Genomic DNA, 12,487 nt, shown 5'->3' on the forward strand with positions numbered 1-12,487 from the left:
CTGTCCTGCAATGTCCCATTGGCTGTGTAGAAATATTTCTAATATCCTCTTTTTTTCCACCTAGTCTCCCAGAGACTTTCTTCTTTGTATTGTGACTGATAGTCACCTGTTCTAAAATGCACTGGTGCCTCCTATGAACAGCTGGCACAGAGCAGCTCCAGATGCAAACAGATGTGTGGGGAGTTCTTGCTAAGATACTGACAAATCCATCCAAGTGTAGAGTAAGTCTGCCTCCGTAGCTTCTTCTGTAAAACCAGGTCTCTCTAATGCTGCGATAAAGACAAACAGCATGCCATGTGCTCTGCCCCACTCTGCTCCGGGCATCTCCTGGCATTACAGTGGCTGTACATCAGCTCCTTATGTTCTATACCCACTTCCAGAAGCCAGGCCAGGCTGCACGAGGACTTGAGTAGCACGTCCTCACCATCCTCTTCCCGATCTGAGGAAGAACCACATTCTCTCAGGCAGCCATGTCCACGGTGCCTGGCTCTGTCTCATGTACACAAGACACAACGAATGTTTGCCAAATGCCTCCAGAAAGCTTTCAAACACTTTAATCACTGTTCATACATTTTAAACACTGTGCCTGATACTCATTATCTCAGCTTCTCTTGACTCCACTCTAGCAGCGGGCACCAAAACAGAAGTCCTTTCATGAACCTTAATTAGAGAACTCTCTCCTTGCCTCCTTAAACCTACTTAATTCTGTGCTGAAAAATCACACATTTCATGTTCATTTTCCTCAGAGAATAAAGACCTGAGCCTTATTATTATATTACGATTCATTAAACAGGCAAGTGTTATTTAAACTTCCAGAAACAACAGTGCTGAGCACACAGTAAGCCTTCACAAAGGGTAGACTGATTATTTTTTTCTAAAACCGTCCTTGGGAGCCACAGATGAAGTATTGGTTTACATTTACATTCTCAGAAAAGTCCACATCACTGTTTGTTACGAGTTGGATGTTTGTGTTCGCAAGACTTTTATTAGCATAGGTTGAAGCTGTGACCCCTGATGTGATGGTATTTGGTGTAGGCTCTTTAGGAGGTAACTGGCTTTAGAAGGTAGGACCTCATGGTGAGATTAGTGTACATAAAGAAAGCAAATATATTGTTCTCCCCTGAGCACACACCTAGGAGGGTCCAAGTCAACCGCAATGAGGAGGCACTTTCCACCGTGAAGAACTGTGTAGAAATAAATGTCTGCTGTTGAAACCCCTCCACCTATGGTGTTTTGTTATATCTAGCCTGGAATATACTCAGACACTTTTATAAAAGATGCATATATAATGTTTTACAGGAAAGAAGTGAAATGACTCTTCATAGAATCAAAATTTCAACTTACTTTTACCCCAGGAAGGAACTTACATCATGTGAAGGGCTGAAAGTCAAAGAACAGTCCCTATATGCTTTGCAGAGAGTCCTTAGTCAAAGGATCCAAATCAGTGCTGACCATGACTGTCCGTGTTGCATAATAAACCAGCATGCCAGGAGGTGACGGGGAAACAGAAGTCCTCAACTAGCTCCTTGGAGTCCTAGCCGGGTGGCATGCGTCTCATTTCACAGTAGCAAGAATGCTTTTTCTTCTCTTCAGCATGTTCCTGGGGTGTTTTTTTGTTTTGTTTTGTTTTGTTTTTTGGGGGGGAGCTAAAGGCTATTTTGTTTTCAAATTTCAATAGGAAAACAGAATCTCAAAGACGTGTGCAATATTGTCTTCAGTGGTGTAGTTGCTGATAAGTTGCCCATGCTCCAGAAAATTCCAACCATTGTGCATGCAGACAACCCTAATTAAGCTCTGGGACACACCACACACACACACACACACACACACACACACACACACACACACACATACATGCACACACACACACACACACACACATACATGCACACACAGGTGCACATTCACAGGTGTGTGCACAGGGACTCATGCACACACACACCACACACACATGTGCACACACACGCACACACTCATGAAACATGAAAGAATGAGGGGACTTGTTGAGAAGCAGGGTGAAAATTTCAGCAGGAGAAGTGGGGATGAGATAAAGCAACAGGGCCAAAAGGACTAAAATTCATGATATACATTTATAAGACTGCCAGGGAATAAAAAGAAAATTTTAGAAGTGTGTATAAAGTTGGGGACAGCCAGATGCACCCGTCACCCTAGCTGCTCAGGTAGCTGAGGTAGAAGGTTACTTGAGCCCAGGATTTCAGGGCCAGCCTCGAGAACACAGAGATCGCATCTCTAGAAGGAAAACAATAGTTTTGGGCATGGTAGATGGACCACTCGCCTGCTCTCTGCTACAGCCTACTCCAGAGTCCCCTCAGCCCTCCTGTCAGGCAGGCAGCCAAGGGCCGGTCACATGCCAGGCATGGGACTAGGCACCAAGAGCACAGAGATGGAAGAAATGGGGCTTTCACTCTGGGATCTTACAGCACACTCGTTGCAGTACAAAACAGGAAGCTACTGGGTAAGTCTTCCTTTAGCTTTCCTGAGACATCCTGGAAGAGGGATATAGAAATGTAGGCTATAGATATGATAGGATGAAAGGGTAGATTATTGAATCTACTTTTTTTTGTTTTGTTTTTCGAGACAGGGTTTCTCTGTGTAGCTTTGCGCCTTTCCTGGAACTCACTTGGTAGCCCAGGCTGGCCTCGAACTCACAGAGATCCGCCGGCCTCTGCCTCCCGAGTGCTGGGATTAAAGGCGTGCGCCACCACCGCCCAGCTGAATCTACTTTTAAAGAGCAACAACTTGCTTAAAAATATTAGTTTATTGATACGAATTTAAAGTTAATTTTGTTATACTGTACGTATATTTCTACTCTTGTTTAAGGTATTATGTTTAAGCAACTCATTTAAAATTGTGATGTGTAATTAAGAAATACAGATTAATAATTAGTCATCTATGATAACCATGCTTATAGTTATGTTAGTTAAGTTTTCTAGATATACATAGATGTATTTCAATTAGGTAGGTGATCTTCAAACACTTCAAAGACCTACAGAATATGGCACTTAAAATGTTTTAAAAACTTAGACTTTTCTGGACAGTGAGACATGTCTGCTCATGGCAGCACCAATTACTTCAAAGAGGAAGATGGGTGTCAAAGACACTCTATATGGAGTTTATCTTCTTCTTGGCACAAAATGGCCATTTGGGCAAGAAACTGCTCTTGCCTGGACTGTTTGACAAGATGTTTAATAAACTGGATATACAGGACCCATAGGAAGATGACCACTGAACTTTGCAAGGTGAGATGGTCTTTTAGGTTCCTGCTTCACATAAGAAACTGCCTGACATTCTACAGGACACAGAGAAATGACTGAGAAACTCTAGGCTGAAGATGGATGCCCCAATGTTGCAGAGGAACTTTGGATGACTGTCCAGGCAGGCAGATGTCTCTGTCATTTCCAGAATTTTGAAAGTTGCTTACAATACATTTCCTATTTACTTAAGTAATATTATATCCTTCTGGAGTCTTTGATGTGGTTGAAGACTAGATAGTTATAATTTTCCTTGGTTATGATAAAAGATAAATTAGATATGAAACTTTAGACTCACAAATATAGGATAGACAGAATATTTTCTTTAATTTTGCCAAATACAAATAGACTCAATATTGTAACTGTAATTCTTGATTGATAACTGTTCTATTATATGTAATTTTACTATGTTAAAGTTAAAACCTTCCTTTTTTATTAGACAGAAAAGGGGAGGTGTTGTGGGATGTAGTTCTGTATGCTGTGAATATGTGTTGCTCGGATTGGTTGATAAATAAAATGCTGATTGGCCAGTAGCCAGGCAGGAAGTATAGGTGGGACAAGCAGACGAGGAGAATTCTGGGAAGAGGAGGGCTGAGTCAGGAGTCACCAGCCGGACACAGAGGAAGCAAGATGACAAGGCAGAACTGAGGAAAAAGTACCAAGCCACATGGCTAGACATAAATAAGAATTATGGGTTAAAGTGTACGGTGTAGCCAAGAGCAAGAAGGGTGGGTAGCTGGATCCCAGTCCTTGGCAGAGTGAAGCCAGAACAAAGTTTCAAGCAGAGAAGTAACAGAATGAGGTATGCAGGTGGGACCAGCAGCTGAGATGCTGCTACTGTGGTTAGCCTGAGCAATGGTCCTGGCCAGGGTAAGGGAGGGGAATAAACCAAGGTGAAACAGCTTAAGTAGAAGAATCAACAGGGCTTGGTGGGTGAGTGTCTCAGCTGGATGAAGCAATTGATGGAAACAGCTAGTATAGAGAACAGCCAGCCTTCCACATCTGCAGATTCGACATCCAAGCAGTCAACTGAGCATAGAAAAAAATTTTTTTTACACATTGTGTGTGTACTTGTTTGCTGTTTTGTTTTTGTTGTTTTCATTAAATTCAGTAGCTGTCCCTTAAGCAATTGTTTTCCTAATCGGCAGGTGCAACTCCACAGATACCGAGTTCGGCCACATTGGCTGTGGCCACGCAAGATTCTATTCCCTCAGGCACCAGCTCTATCACTGCTAAAGGGAACTTTATCTAGATCTCTATCCCTCTATAGAACTCAGGATTCAAAGGCTGAGATGAAATTCTGCTCTCTCAGAAAGGCTGAATAGCAAGTAGCTAACCTTCTCTTCTAGCTGGGCGGCCTTCTGCTCAGCCCCCACTTAAGAACCCAAGCTACAGATGGTTCCTCCCTACCACTTCATGTCAGCTAGTTGCTGACTCAGCCTCTTGACCCCAGGTTAATTTTATTTAATCAAACAAATGTAACACGTCTTTACATCATTAAACAAATATTCCACAGCATAAATGAATGTAACACATCTTAAATTAATATTCCAAAACACTTGTTATCACTGTCTAAACAACACAACCACTTCTGTAGCACCCACATTGTATTAGGTATTATCAGAGATACAGAAATGACTTAAAGAATACAGAGGAACACATGCAGATTATATGCAAATGTTCCATGTTGTACAAGGGACTTGGGCATCCATGGATGTGGGGCTCTGTGGACTTTGATGATTAATCTTGACTGCCAATTTGACAGGATCTAGAATGACCTTGGAAGCTTTTTTAGATTAGGTTAGTGGAGACAGGAAGATGCCCCCAAAATGTAAGTTGACCATGCTATGAGATGAGGTCCTAGACACGTCTAAAACACTAGCTGAGTACTAGTGTTCATCTCTCCCTGCTTCCTGAAGGAGGACGCAATGTGGCCAGCTGCGGTAACCTCCAGTCATGATGACTTCCCCACCATGATGGATGATACCTTCAAACTAGGAGCCAAAATAAACCCTTCTTTTCTTACGTCATTTGTACCATGTGTTTATTTTATCACAACAATGAGAAAAGTAACTAAGATGGATCTCAAGCTCCAGTTGCTTTTACTATGGACCCTTCACACACACTTGCAAGTACCACTGCATCCAAAGCTCATCATGACCCTACTTTATAGATTTGAAAAGAAGCAACAGTGTAGGAGGTAGATTACTCTACCCAAGGCCACTACCAAGAAGTGCTGGAAGATGACAACCAGGATTCTGGCCTCTGTGATGGCTGAGCACACTCACCTCTGCACCTCTCTGGCCACACCCCTGTCTCTTTTGTCATGCCCCCAGCAGCCCTGAACTGTGTTGCCTGGCTGCCTCCACTCCCAAAGGCTCTCTCTTTCATCTCTGCTTATGCTGTTGTTGCTCTCAGAATGCCTTCTTTCTCCCCATCAATCTCTAACTACTGTTTCCTCCTCTTCTGGGGAACCGTGGTTGGCCTGTCCCTCGCCACTGGAACCCCAACCCACTATCGCTCTTCATTTATGAATCTATCTGCTCTGGTTGACTTTGCCATTTGGGAGAGATGAGAAACGGCACTGTTTCCTTCACCCTGGGAACCCTGGCTTCGAGGGAGAGCAGGACACTTGGTTTGAGCTCAGCAACTGGAGACATTCCTGGAAGATGGGAATTTGTAGCTGGAGCTATCTCCAGTCCCATCCCGGGCCAGCAGCCACTCAGGTTCAAATTAACACACAGACACTTATGTTATTTAAATTGTTTGGCCTAATGGCTCAGGCTTCTTGCTATCTAGTTCTTATATCTTAAATTAACCCATTTTTTTATAAATCTATACCTTGCCACATGGGTCGTGGCTTTAGCAACATATATTCACAGCACACAGGGCATCCCACAGCAGGCATTTTGTCTTGTGGACACACTGAGTTGGCAATGGTAAAGGGACACGCGAGTCGAAAAGTCTAGCAGACAGCTGGTAAACCCAGCTCCTGCGTGAAAGAAGTTCTAAGTTGATTTCTATGTGGAGACACTTGAATAAAAATGAAGTCAGGAGGGAGAAATTACCACCTGGGCGCCTTCTTCCAGGTTTTCTGGATTCACACGTTGCAATGTCAGTCCCTCCCACCACAGTTCACCTGTACCCACTTCAGTAAGAAGCACGAGCCTGGATATCCATTGTCTTCTAGCCTCGGCTCAAGCCAGCCTTGCGGCTAGGATTCCCCACACTCCGACAAACACACGCACTGCTTCATCTCTCTCGCTTGTCCTAACTACACCCACACACTTCCAGGCTTCAGAGCCAAACTCCCTACATCGGCATTTGGGCTCCCTTATCATCAGAGGCTAAGCGAGTTCCTTAGCCTGTCTGTGCCACAATTTCTTCAAATGAATGGAGTCAACATGGGACTAGTTTCTTGAAAGGTCTTTTGTGACAATTTGCAGAGATAACTCACATAATTATTATTAATTATTAATACTATTATTTATATTTGTACTATGATTAATCTTTGCATCCAGGCACACCCTACATTCTACTTAACGTCAGAAGACTCTATTCTCCCTAGTTAGGCTTCTCACTAAGAGACAGAATCTGTACCTGGAGCCGATGTCTAGCCCTTGATAAGTATATAACCAAGACTATCGATGTGATTGAGAGTGGGGGTATAAAAGGCCAAGGGCAAAGTGAACACTGACTTACACTGAAGAGTTAGAAAACAAGTGACTGAGGGAAGTCGAGGGGCGCATGGTCACAATAGTGCCAGCTATGACTTGTATTATCTTCCTGTCTTCTGTTTGCTCTCTCTGCTCTAGCCACATTGCCTTCCTAACTAGCCTTGAATGTGACCAGCTCATTCCTGCCACAGGGCCTTTTTACACTTAGGATCATTTTACCAACCATCTCCCCACCCCCATACAGTAGAATGTCTTGCTCACTCTCTTCTAACCATTCAGCTCTCTGTTCAAACATCTCCCCAGAGATGCCTCCCCTGTATAAAATAGCCTCTATGATACCTCTTTGAGTTCCTTATTACACATCCTGAGATCCCAGATTGCCACTCAAGGCCATCCCTGTAGGTCCAAAGACAAGGCTCTTCCTGGATCAGACAGGGACATGGCTCCATGCTTTCTATTGCATGGCCAGTCATTTCTCCCCAAAACAGACTTGTCACCCATCTTTAGCCTTGTACATATAGTTATGTAATGAGCTAAAAGTGGTTAAGAGCCTAACTATTTAAAGGACAAGGAGGAGAGAAATTTCGATAGTGAGTATAAAGGGTTGAGACTTTAAAAATCAAGAGTCTTCCAAATCACCCTGTTCATGGAACAGATGCTCATCAAAGAGCATGCTACAATTATGTATTACCCCCTCTCACCTTACATTCCTAGAATATTTGAGTTTAGGTAGTGGCATAAAAGAAAACGCCATTTTAAAATATAGAAAGAGCAAGTTCTAATCCTGTATGGAAAATGCACGTTGGAAGGCAGCTAAGGGAGTTACTGGAGTCTGCTGCAGCTGAAATGCATAAGCCAGATCTCTCTAACCTAAAACATGAGATCTACAGTGTAACTATTCAATCTCTCTGCAATCCCAGTGCTAAGGACAGAATTAAAGCATTTATTAGTCCAGCCAAATGAATACAAAAATTGGATCCTCTACAAGCTCTAGGCAAAAATTACTTCAGACCACCCTCCTTCATGCTACCTAAACCCATATCTAGTAGAACTGAAATGGAACATTTTCACAAGCAGTTCAATTGTCGGGAAATGATGTGTGTAGAAGATTCCCAAGCCCCACCCAAAGACATCAGATAATTGTCTTCATAGCATTCCATGAACGGAGAACATATTGCATGTGTTCCAATTTGTTTTTCTTTAGGTGGTTCAGTAAGTTGAAAACTCCGATGGACTAACCCACCTGGGTAGCAACTAAAGTCACTTCACTATGAACCAAAGAATTAACATGGACTTGGTAGCCGGCTGTATTCACATGTTAGGAATAGGGGAAGGAGGAAAATACTTAAAATAGCACAACTTCTAGATGATACCTGTATTTAAATCAGTTTACTTCCTTTTAAGTGTCTAACGAAGAACCTGTGTGATTCTTAAGTACCCCCCAAGTTAATCAGCCCCCATTTCCTTTGATTACTGAATATATTTGCTTTTCAAAGTAATTTCACTTATTATGACTTTATTTTCCCCCTGGGTCCCAGTGAATCTCTAGAAACTTATAAAATTGGTTATTATGTAAACCTATTACTGATGGTATCCTGAGGGCAGCATCTACAATGTTGTAAAAAAAAAAAAATCAGAAGTTAGACTCTTTGACAGAAAAAGATGTAAATTTAGTGAGGTTTTGGCAATTGAATATGCCTAGAATACCATCAGGATATTGAATTATCCCCCACATAGGAACCCAGGAAAGAGGAAACTGTATGTCAGATGTGTGAGGAATATGAAGAGTCACATTCCAGAAAAAAAAGAATGAAAAGAAAAGCATAGGCCATTCTGTATGTCCTTTACAATCTATTCACAGTGTGTTAGTGGTTCCCAAGAATCAATTGCAAATGCCGTGAAATACCCAAATCATCAGAAAGACAAAAAGAGACCTCACCCCTTTAACCTTGGGGAGATGATAAGGGGACATCACAGGCCCGAGGACCAAGACCTCCACACCCAAGAGCACCCACTGCCCCCCAGCAACCCCAGCCTTCCAGGTGTCCCTGCAGAACACTGCTCAAGACTGTTCACAACCTTCCCCTTGAAACTCGGAATCGAGATGTTATCACAGCTGACTGCGTGCAGGGGAAGGGCGAGCAGACTGCTAGCTTGCTTCCTTTAACCCACGCCGAGAGAATTGCTTTTTTCCCCCACACAAGCAGGAATGTTGATAAGAAGCTGCCCTGCTAAGGTTGCTCGCAGGATCTCAAAGCTTCACTGTGACTGCCTTCAGAACTGTGCGATGCCCTTACATGTCTGTAGGCTTTTAAGTGCTCAGATACATACATATTCTTTAACCGAGAAACCGGGTGAGGGAATCACACCTTCGATTGCCTCAGAACTTTTATTGCCTCGATCTGATTTCCCTTTTGCATCAAAAAAAAAAAAAAAATCAGTGCATATTATTTTAACTCCACGGCATCTGTCAGGGATGTTCTCGCCTCACTTTTACACATGGAGACATGCTGGAGCAGAAAAGTTTAAATAACTTGCCCAAGGTCAGGCAGGGACAAGACAGCCTCTGAGCAAATGCGCGTCCCCCAAGTCCAAGGCTCAAACCCTAAGCAGGACCTCACACCCCGTGTCCCTTGTGAGAACTCCAGAGAGAGTGGAATTTTTCTGGAGTCCCGAGGCTCCCAAATGTGGACCTTTTGGGGGTCCCCGGATTCTACTGGCAGGTACCCTCCTCCTGGCTGCCAAGCATCCTCCTGGTGATGCGGATGTGGGTCCCTGAGCCTAGGGGTTCGGCTCCCTCCCTGGCAAACCCCACAGAACATAACTGAACCCCGAAGTTTCCCGGGGTGCCGGTTCGGCTCCCACGCCCCGCCGGCCCGCCCGCCAGCCGTACCGTAGGCGGTGAGGGAGGCCATCCTGGCTCGGGTCCGGCGCAGGCTGGCCAGCGCATCGGCGAGAGCGGCCGCCTGAGCGCCGCGCCCCTGGACGGCGAGGCCCCGGCCCGGCGAGTGCATGCGCTCGGCTCCCACGGCGCGGGGCCGGGCTCCGGAGCATGCCCAGTCAGCCCGCCACGCTCCGGAGAGGTGCGGCGTACCGGAGCCTCGGCCCGGGTTCGGCGGCGGCGAGGGCGTGGGCAGCGGGCGAGCTCCGGGGGCTCCGCGGGGATGCAACCGGGGCGGTGCAGAGAGGAGGGCGGCGGCCCGAGGGACCCGGCTGGGTGCGAGCCAAACGCTGCCTCCCTACCCTGACCCCGAGCGGACCGGGATGGTCCAGGTGATGAGGGCTAAGCCCCGGGAGTCCCGGGAGGATCCGCAACCTCCCTGACTAAGCCTCTGGCTCTTCCCAGGCGAGATCCACCCGAGAAGAGCGCGCGCCCAGGACGCAGGGGGTGGGTCCGACGGTCTGTGACTCTCAGGCACCATGCCCAGCCCAGGGGACGGGCTTAGAAAGGGTTGGCCTGGCCTCTGAGGCCAAAGCCCAGGGGAGGGTGGGCAACCTTGACTGGAGGACTTTTAGTGTAGGCGTGGAGCGCCAAGTCGGTGATTCGGACCACATAGGTTCAGACCCATAGCGGCACATTATTCTGTCACCTTTAGTGGGACTTTGGAAGTTGTGAGCAGCCTTCTGTCTCACTCTCAATACTTTGGCCCTGCCTCCTGGTGGAGCTGGAACACGGTTTGCTGAATGACTGAATGGTTTGCCTCTTGGCAAACCCACCCGTCCTGTTTTGAGAACACTGGTTTGGAAATCACCTGTCTAGGAAATGGAGAGTGGATGAAAGAGAACTGAGCAGCTGTGGGCAGCGGATCACGAGGAAAGGAAAGGTGACGCGATGGCCCTGGGGTCGGGTGCACTGGAGGCTTTGGAGTTCCCAACTGTACCGTCTTGCGGACACAATGATCACATCCTTGACATTGTGGCGCCAGGGTGATGGTGACGGCAATCCCAGCTTTAAACGAACCGGCGCCTAATGAATTTGGATAGAAAAGACACTGTCAAGGCTAGTCTTCCGTGCTTGGGACTATGCCACCTCTTGGGGCAACACACAAGGAGGAGAAATTTGACAGGGCAAGACGTGGAGGCTTTCTAGGAGGCTTTTCGAGATGCTTGGCAGCGTGCACCCCAGCTTTCAGCCTGACTTTGCCTAACCCAGCTTTCCAAATTCCACTTGCCTTTGGGCTAGTGGCCTAGAGCAGCAGGGTACAGCAGGTAACCAGTGAGCCAGGCTCTAGGAAACATCAGTGCTCATGCTTCCTCCTTTTGGGAGAAAGGAGGCCAGGACCAAAGAAGGGCCAGGCTAGCCGCAGGTAATTAAGCTTTATTCAGCATCAGTCAGCTACCTTCCAGCTGGGTGAGCCTTCTCCAGACACCCTCTCAGAGCGCCATTACACTATCTGCAGAGTTAATACTCCCATACCCAACGCACAGGACTGTCACGGGGATTGGCTGGACTCTGGAGAGTGTCATCTCCAGGCTCTGCCTCTGTTCCCTGTCCAAGGCTGCTTCTCCATCCGGGTCTCTTCACCGTGGCTCTGCTCAGCTCTACTTAAGGCTGAACTTGAGCGCGTGGTCATCCATCTAGTCTTCAACGGGTCGATGCGGGGGCTCCTGACTGGAAGTGCCCTCCAAGCCTCCACTTTGGCCTCAGAAGCCTCTATTGCAGCTCACCCCACCCATTCCCCACCCAGCACTCTTCAGCATCCCTGACTAAGTGTCCTCTGTCCTGGTGACCCTCCAGAAACCTGAAGCTGCCTCTGCCTCCCCTCGGTGTTCCCAAGGCCACGCAGTGTGGGCTGTAACCTCTAGTCCTTTCTCCTGCTGCCTCTGTTCCAGCTTGGGTAGAGTCGTGAGGAAAGACAATCATAATGAGTTACAAATTGCACGTTAATTCTTCTTGGCAGCTCCTTCTAATTAGCAAGAACTAATAGACGGTGTCTAATTAACCAACACTTCTCTTAGGGCTACTTCGGCCCGGGCAAGTCCTTCAAATACTCAGACCCTTTGGCAGAATTGAGGTCGTGAACTCTGTGCCTCTTTTTGAGGAATTGATGGCAAAAACCTACTTCATTCTTTGTGAGGTTGGTATTGAACCTGTCCCTTGTTCTCAGGTCCTGTGCCATGACTGAGACCTTGAAGCAGCCTACCTGGGTGCCTGTGTGCAGCAGGAGGGGAGCTCTGCGGCTGCCTCCCACCCTTGGGGAACAAGGCAGATGAAGAGTTGTGATGCCACCATGAAACAGTGGCAGAATCCCCCTGGGGTAGCAAGTGGCTCTCTCTGCAGGATTCACACAGGACCTCACCGAGGCAGTGACATTTGAAGATGAGTTCAGGATTTGTAAGTTGCCAATAACACGTCTTAAAGATAAGCCTATCCATCAAACTTTATGTTTTATTCATCTGCCCTGTTTTCAGGGATAAAATACAAACTACCGTAACCTTGTGAAAGCTATGCTCTAAATCTTTCCAGAAAAGTGCTTTTTTGTTGTTTTGTTTTGGTTTTGCCCATGATGGATTAAAGAAAACTATTCCCCTCTTTAC

At 46.3% G+C, this 12,487-nt stretch overlaps 1 protein-coding gene across 4 annotated transcripts in view; it reads right to left on the minus strand.

Annotated features, from left to right (window-relative positions):
- The window catches only part of Ano4 (anoctamin 4), a 397,594-nt gene extending 387,292 nt beyond the window's left edge, over nt 1–10,302 (minus strand). For 2 of the 4 annotated variants that reach the window (XM_052753066.1, XM_052753064.1), the window contains exon 1: nt 9,843–10,299. In XM_052753066.1, the coding sequence (XP_052609026.1) occupies nt 9,843–9,963 (121 nt within the window). In that variant the 5' untranslated portion in view covers nt 9,964–10,299. Of the gene's footprint in view, nt 1–9,842 lie in introns of all 4 variants that reach the window. The other 2 variants (XM_052753067.1, XM_052753065.1) reach the window with 2 other exon arrangements.
- Nucleotides 10,303–12,487: the final 2,185 nt, after the last annotated feature.

Source organism: Peromyscus californicus, unplaced genomic scaffold (genome assembly GCF_007827085.1).
Source record: "Peromyscus californicus insignis strain IS unplaced genomic scaffold, ASM782708v3 Scaffold_24__1_contigs__length_46423439, whole genome shotgun sequence".
NCBI lineage: Eukaryota > Metazoa > Chordata > Mammalia > Rodentia > Cricetidae > Peromyscus > Peromyscus californicus.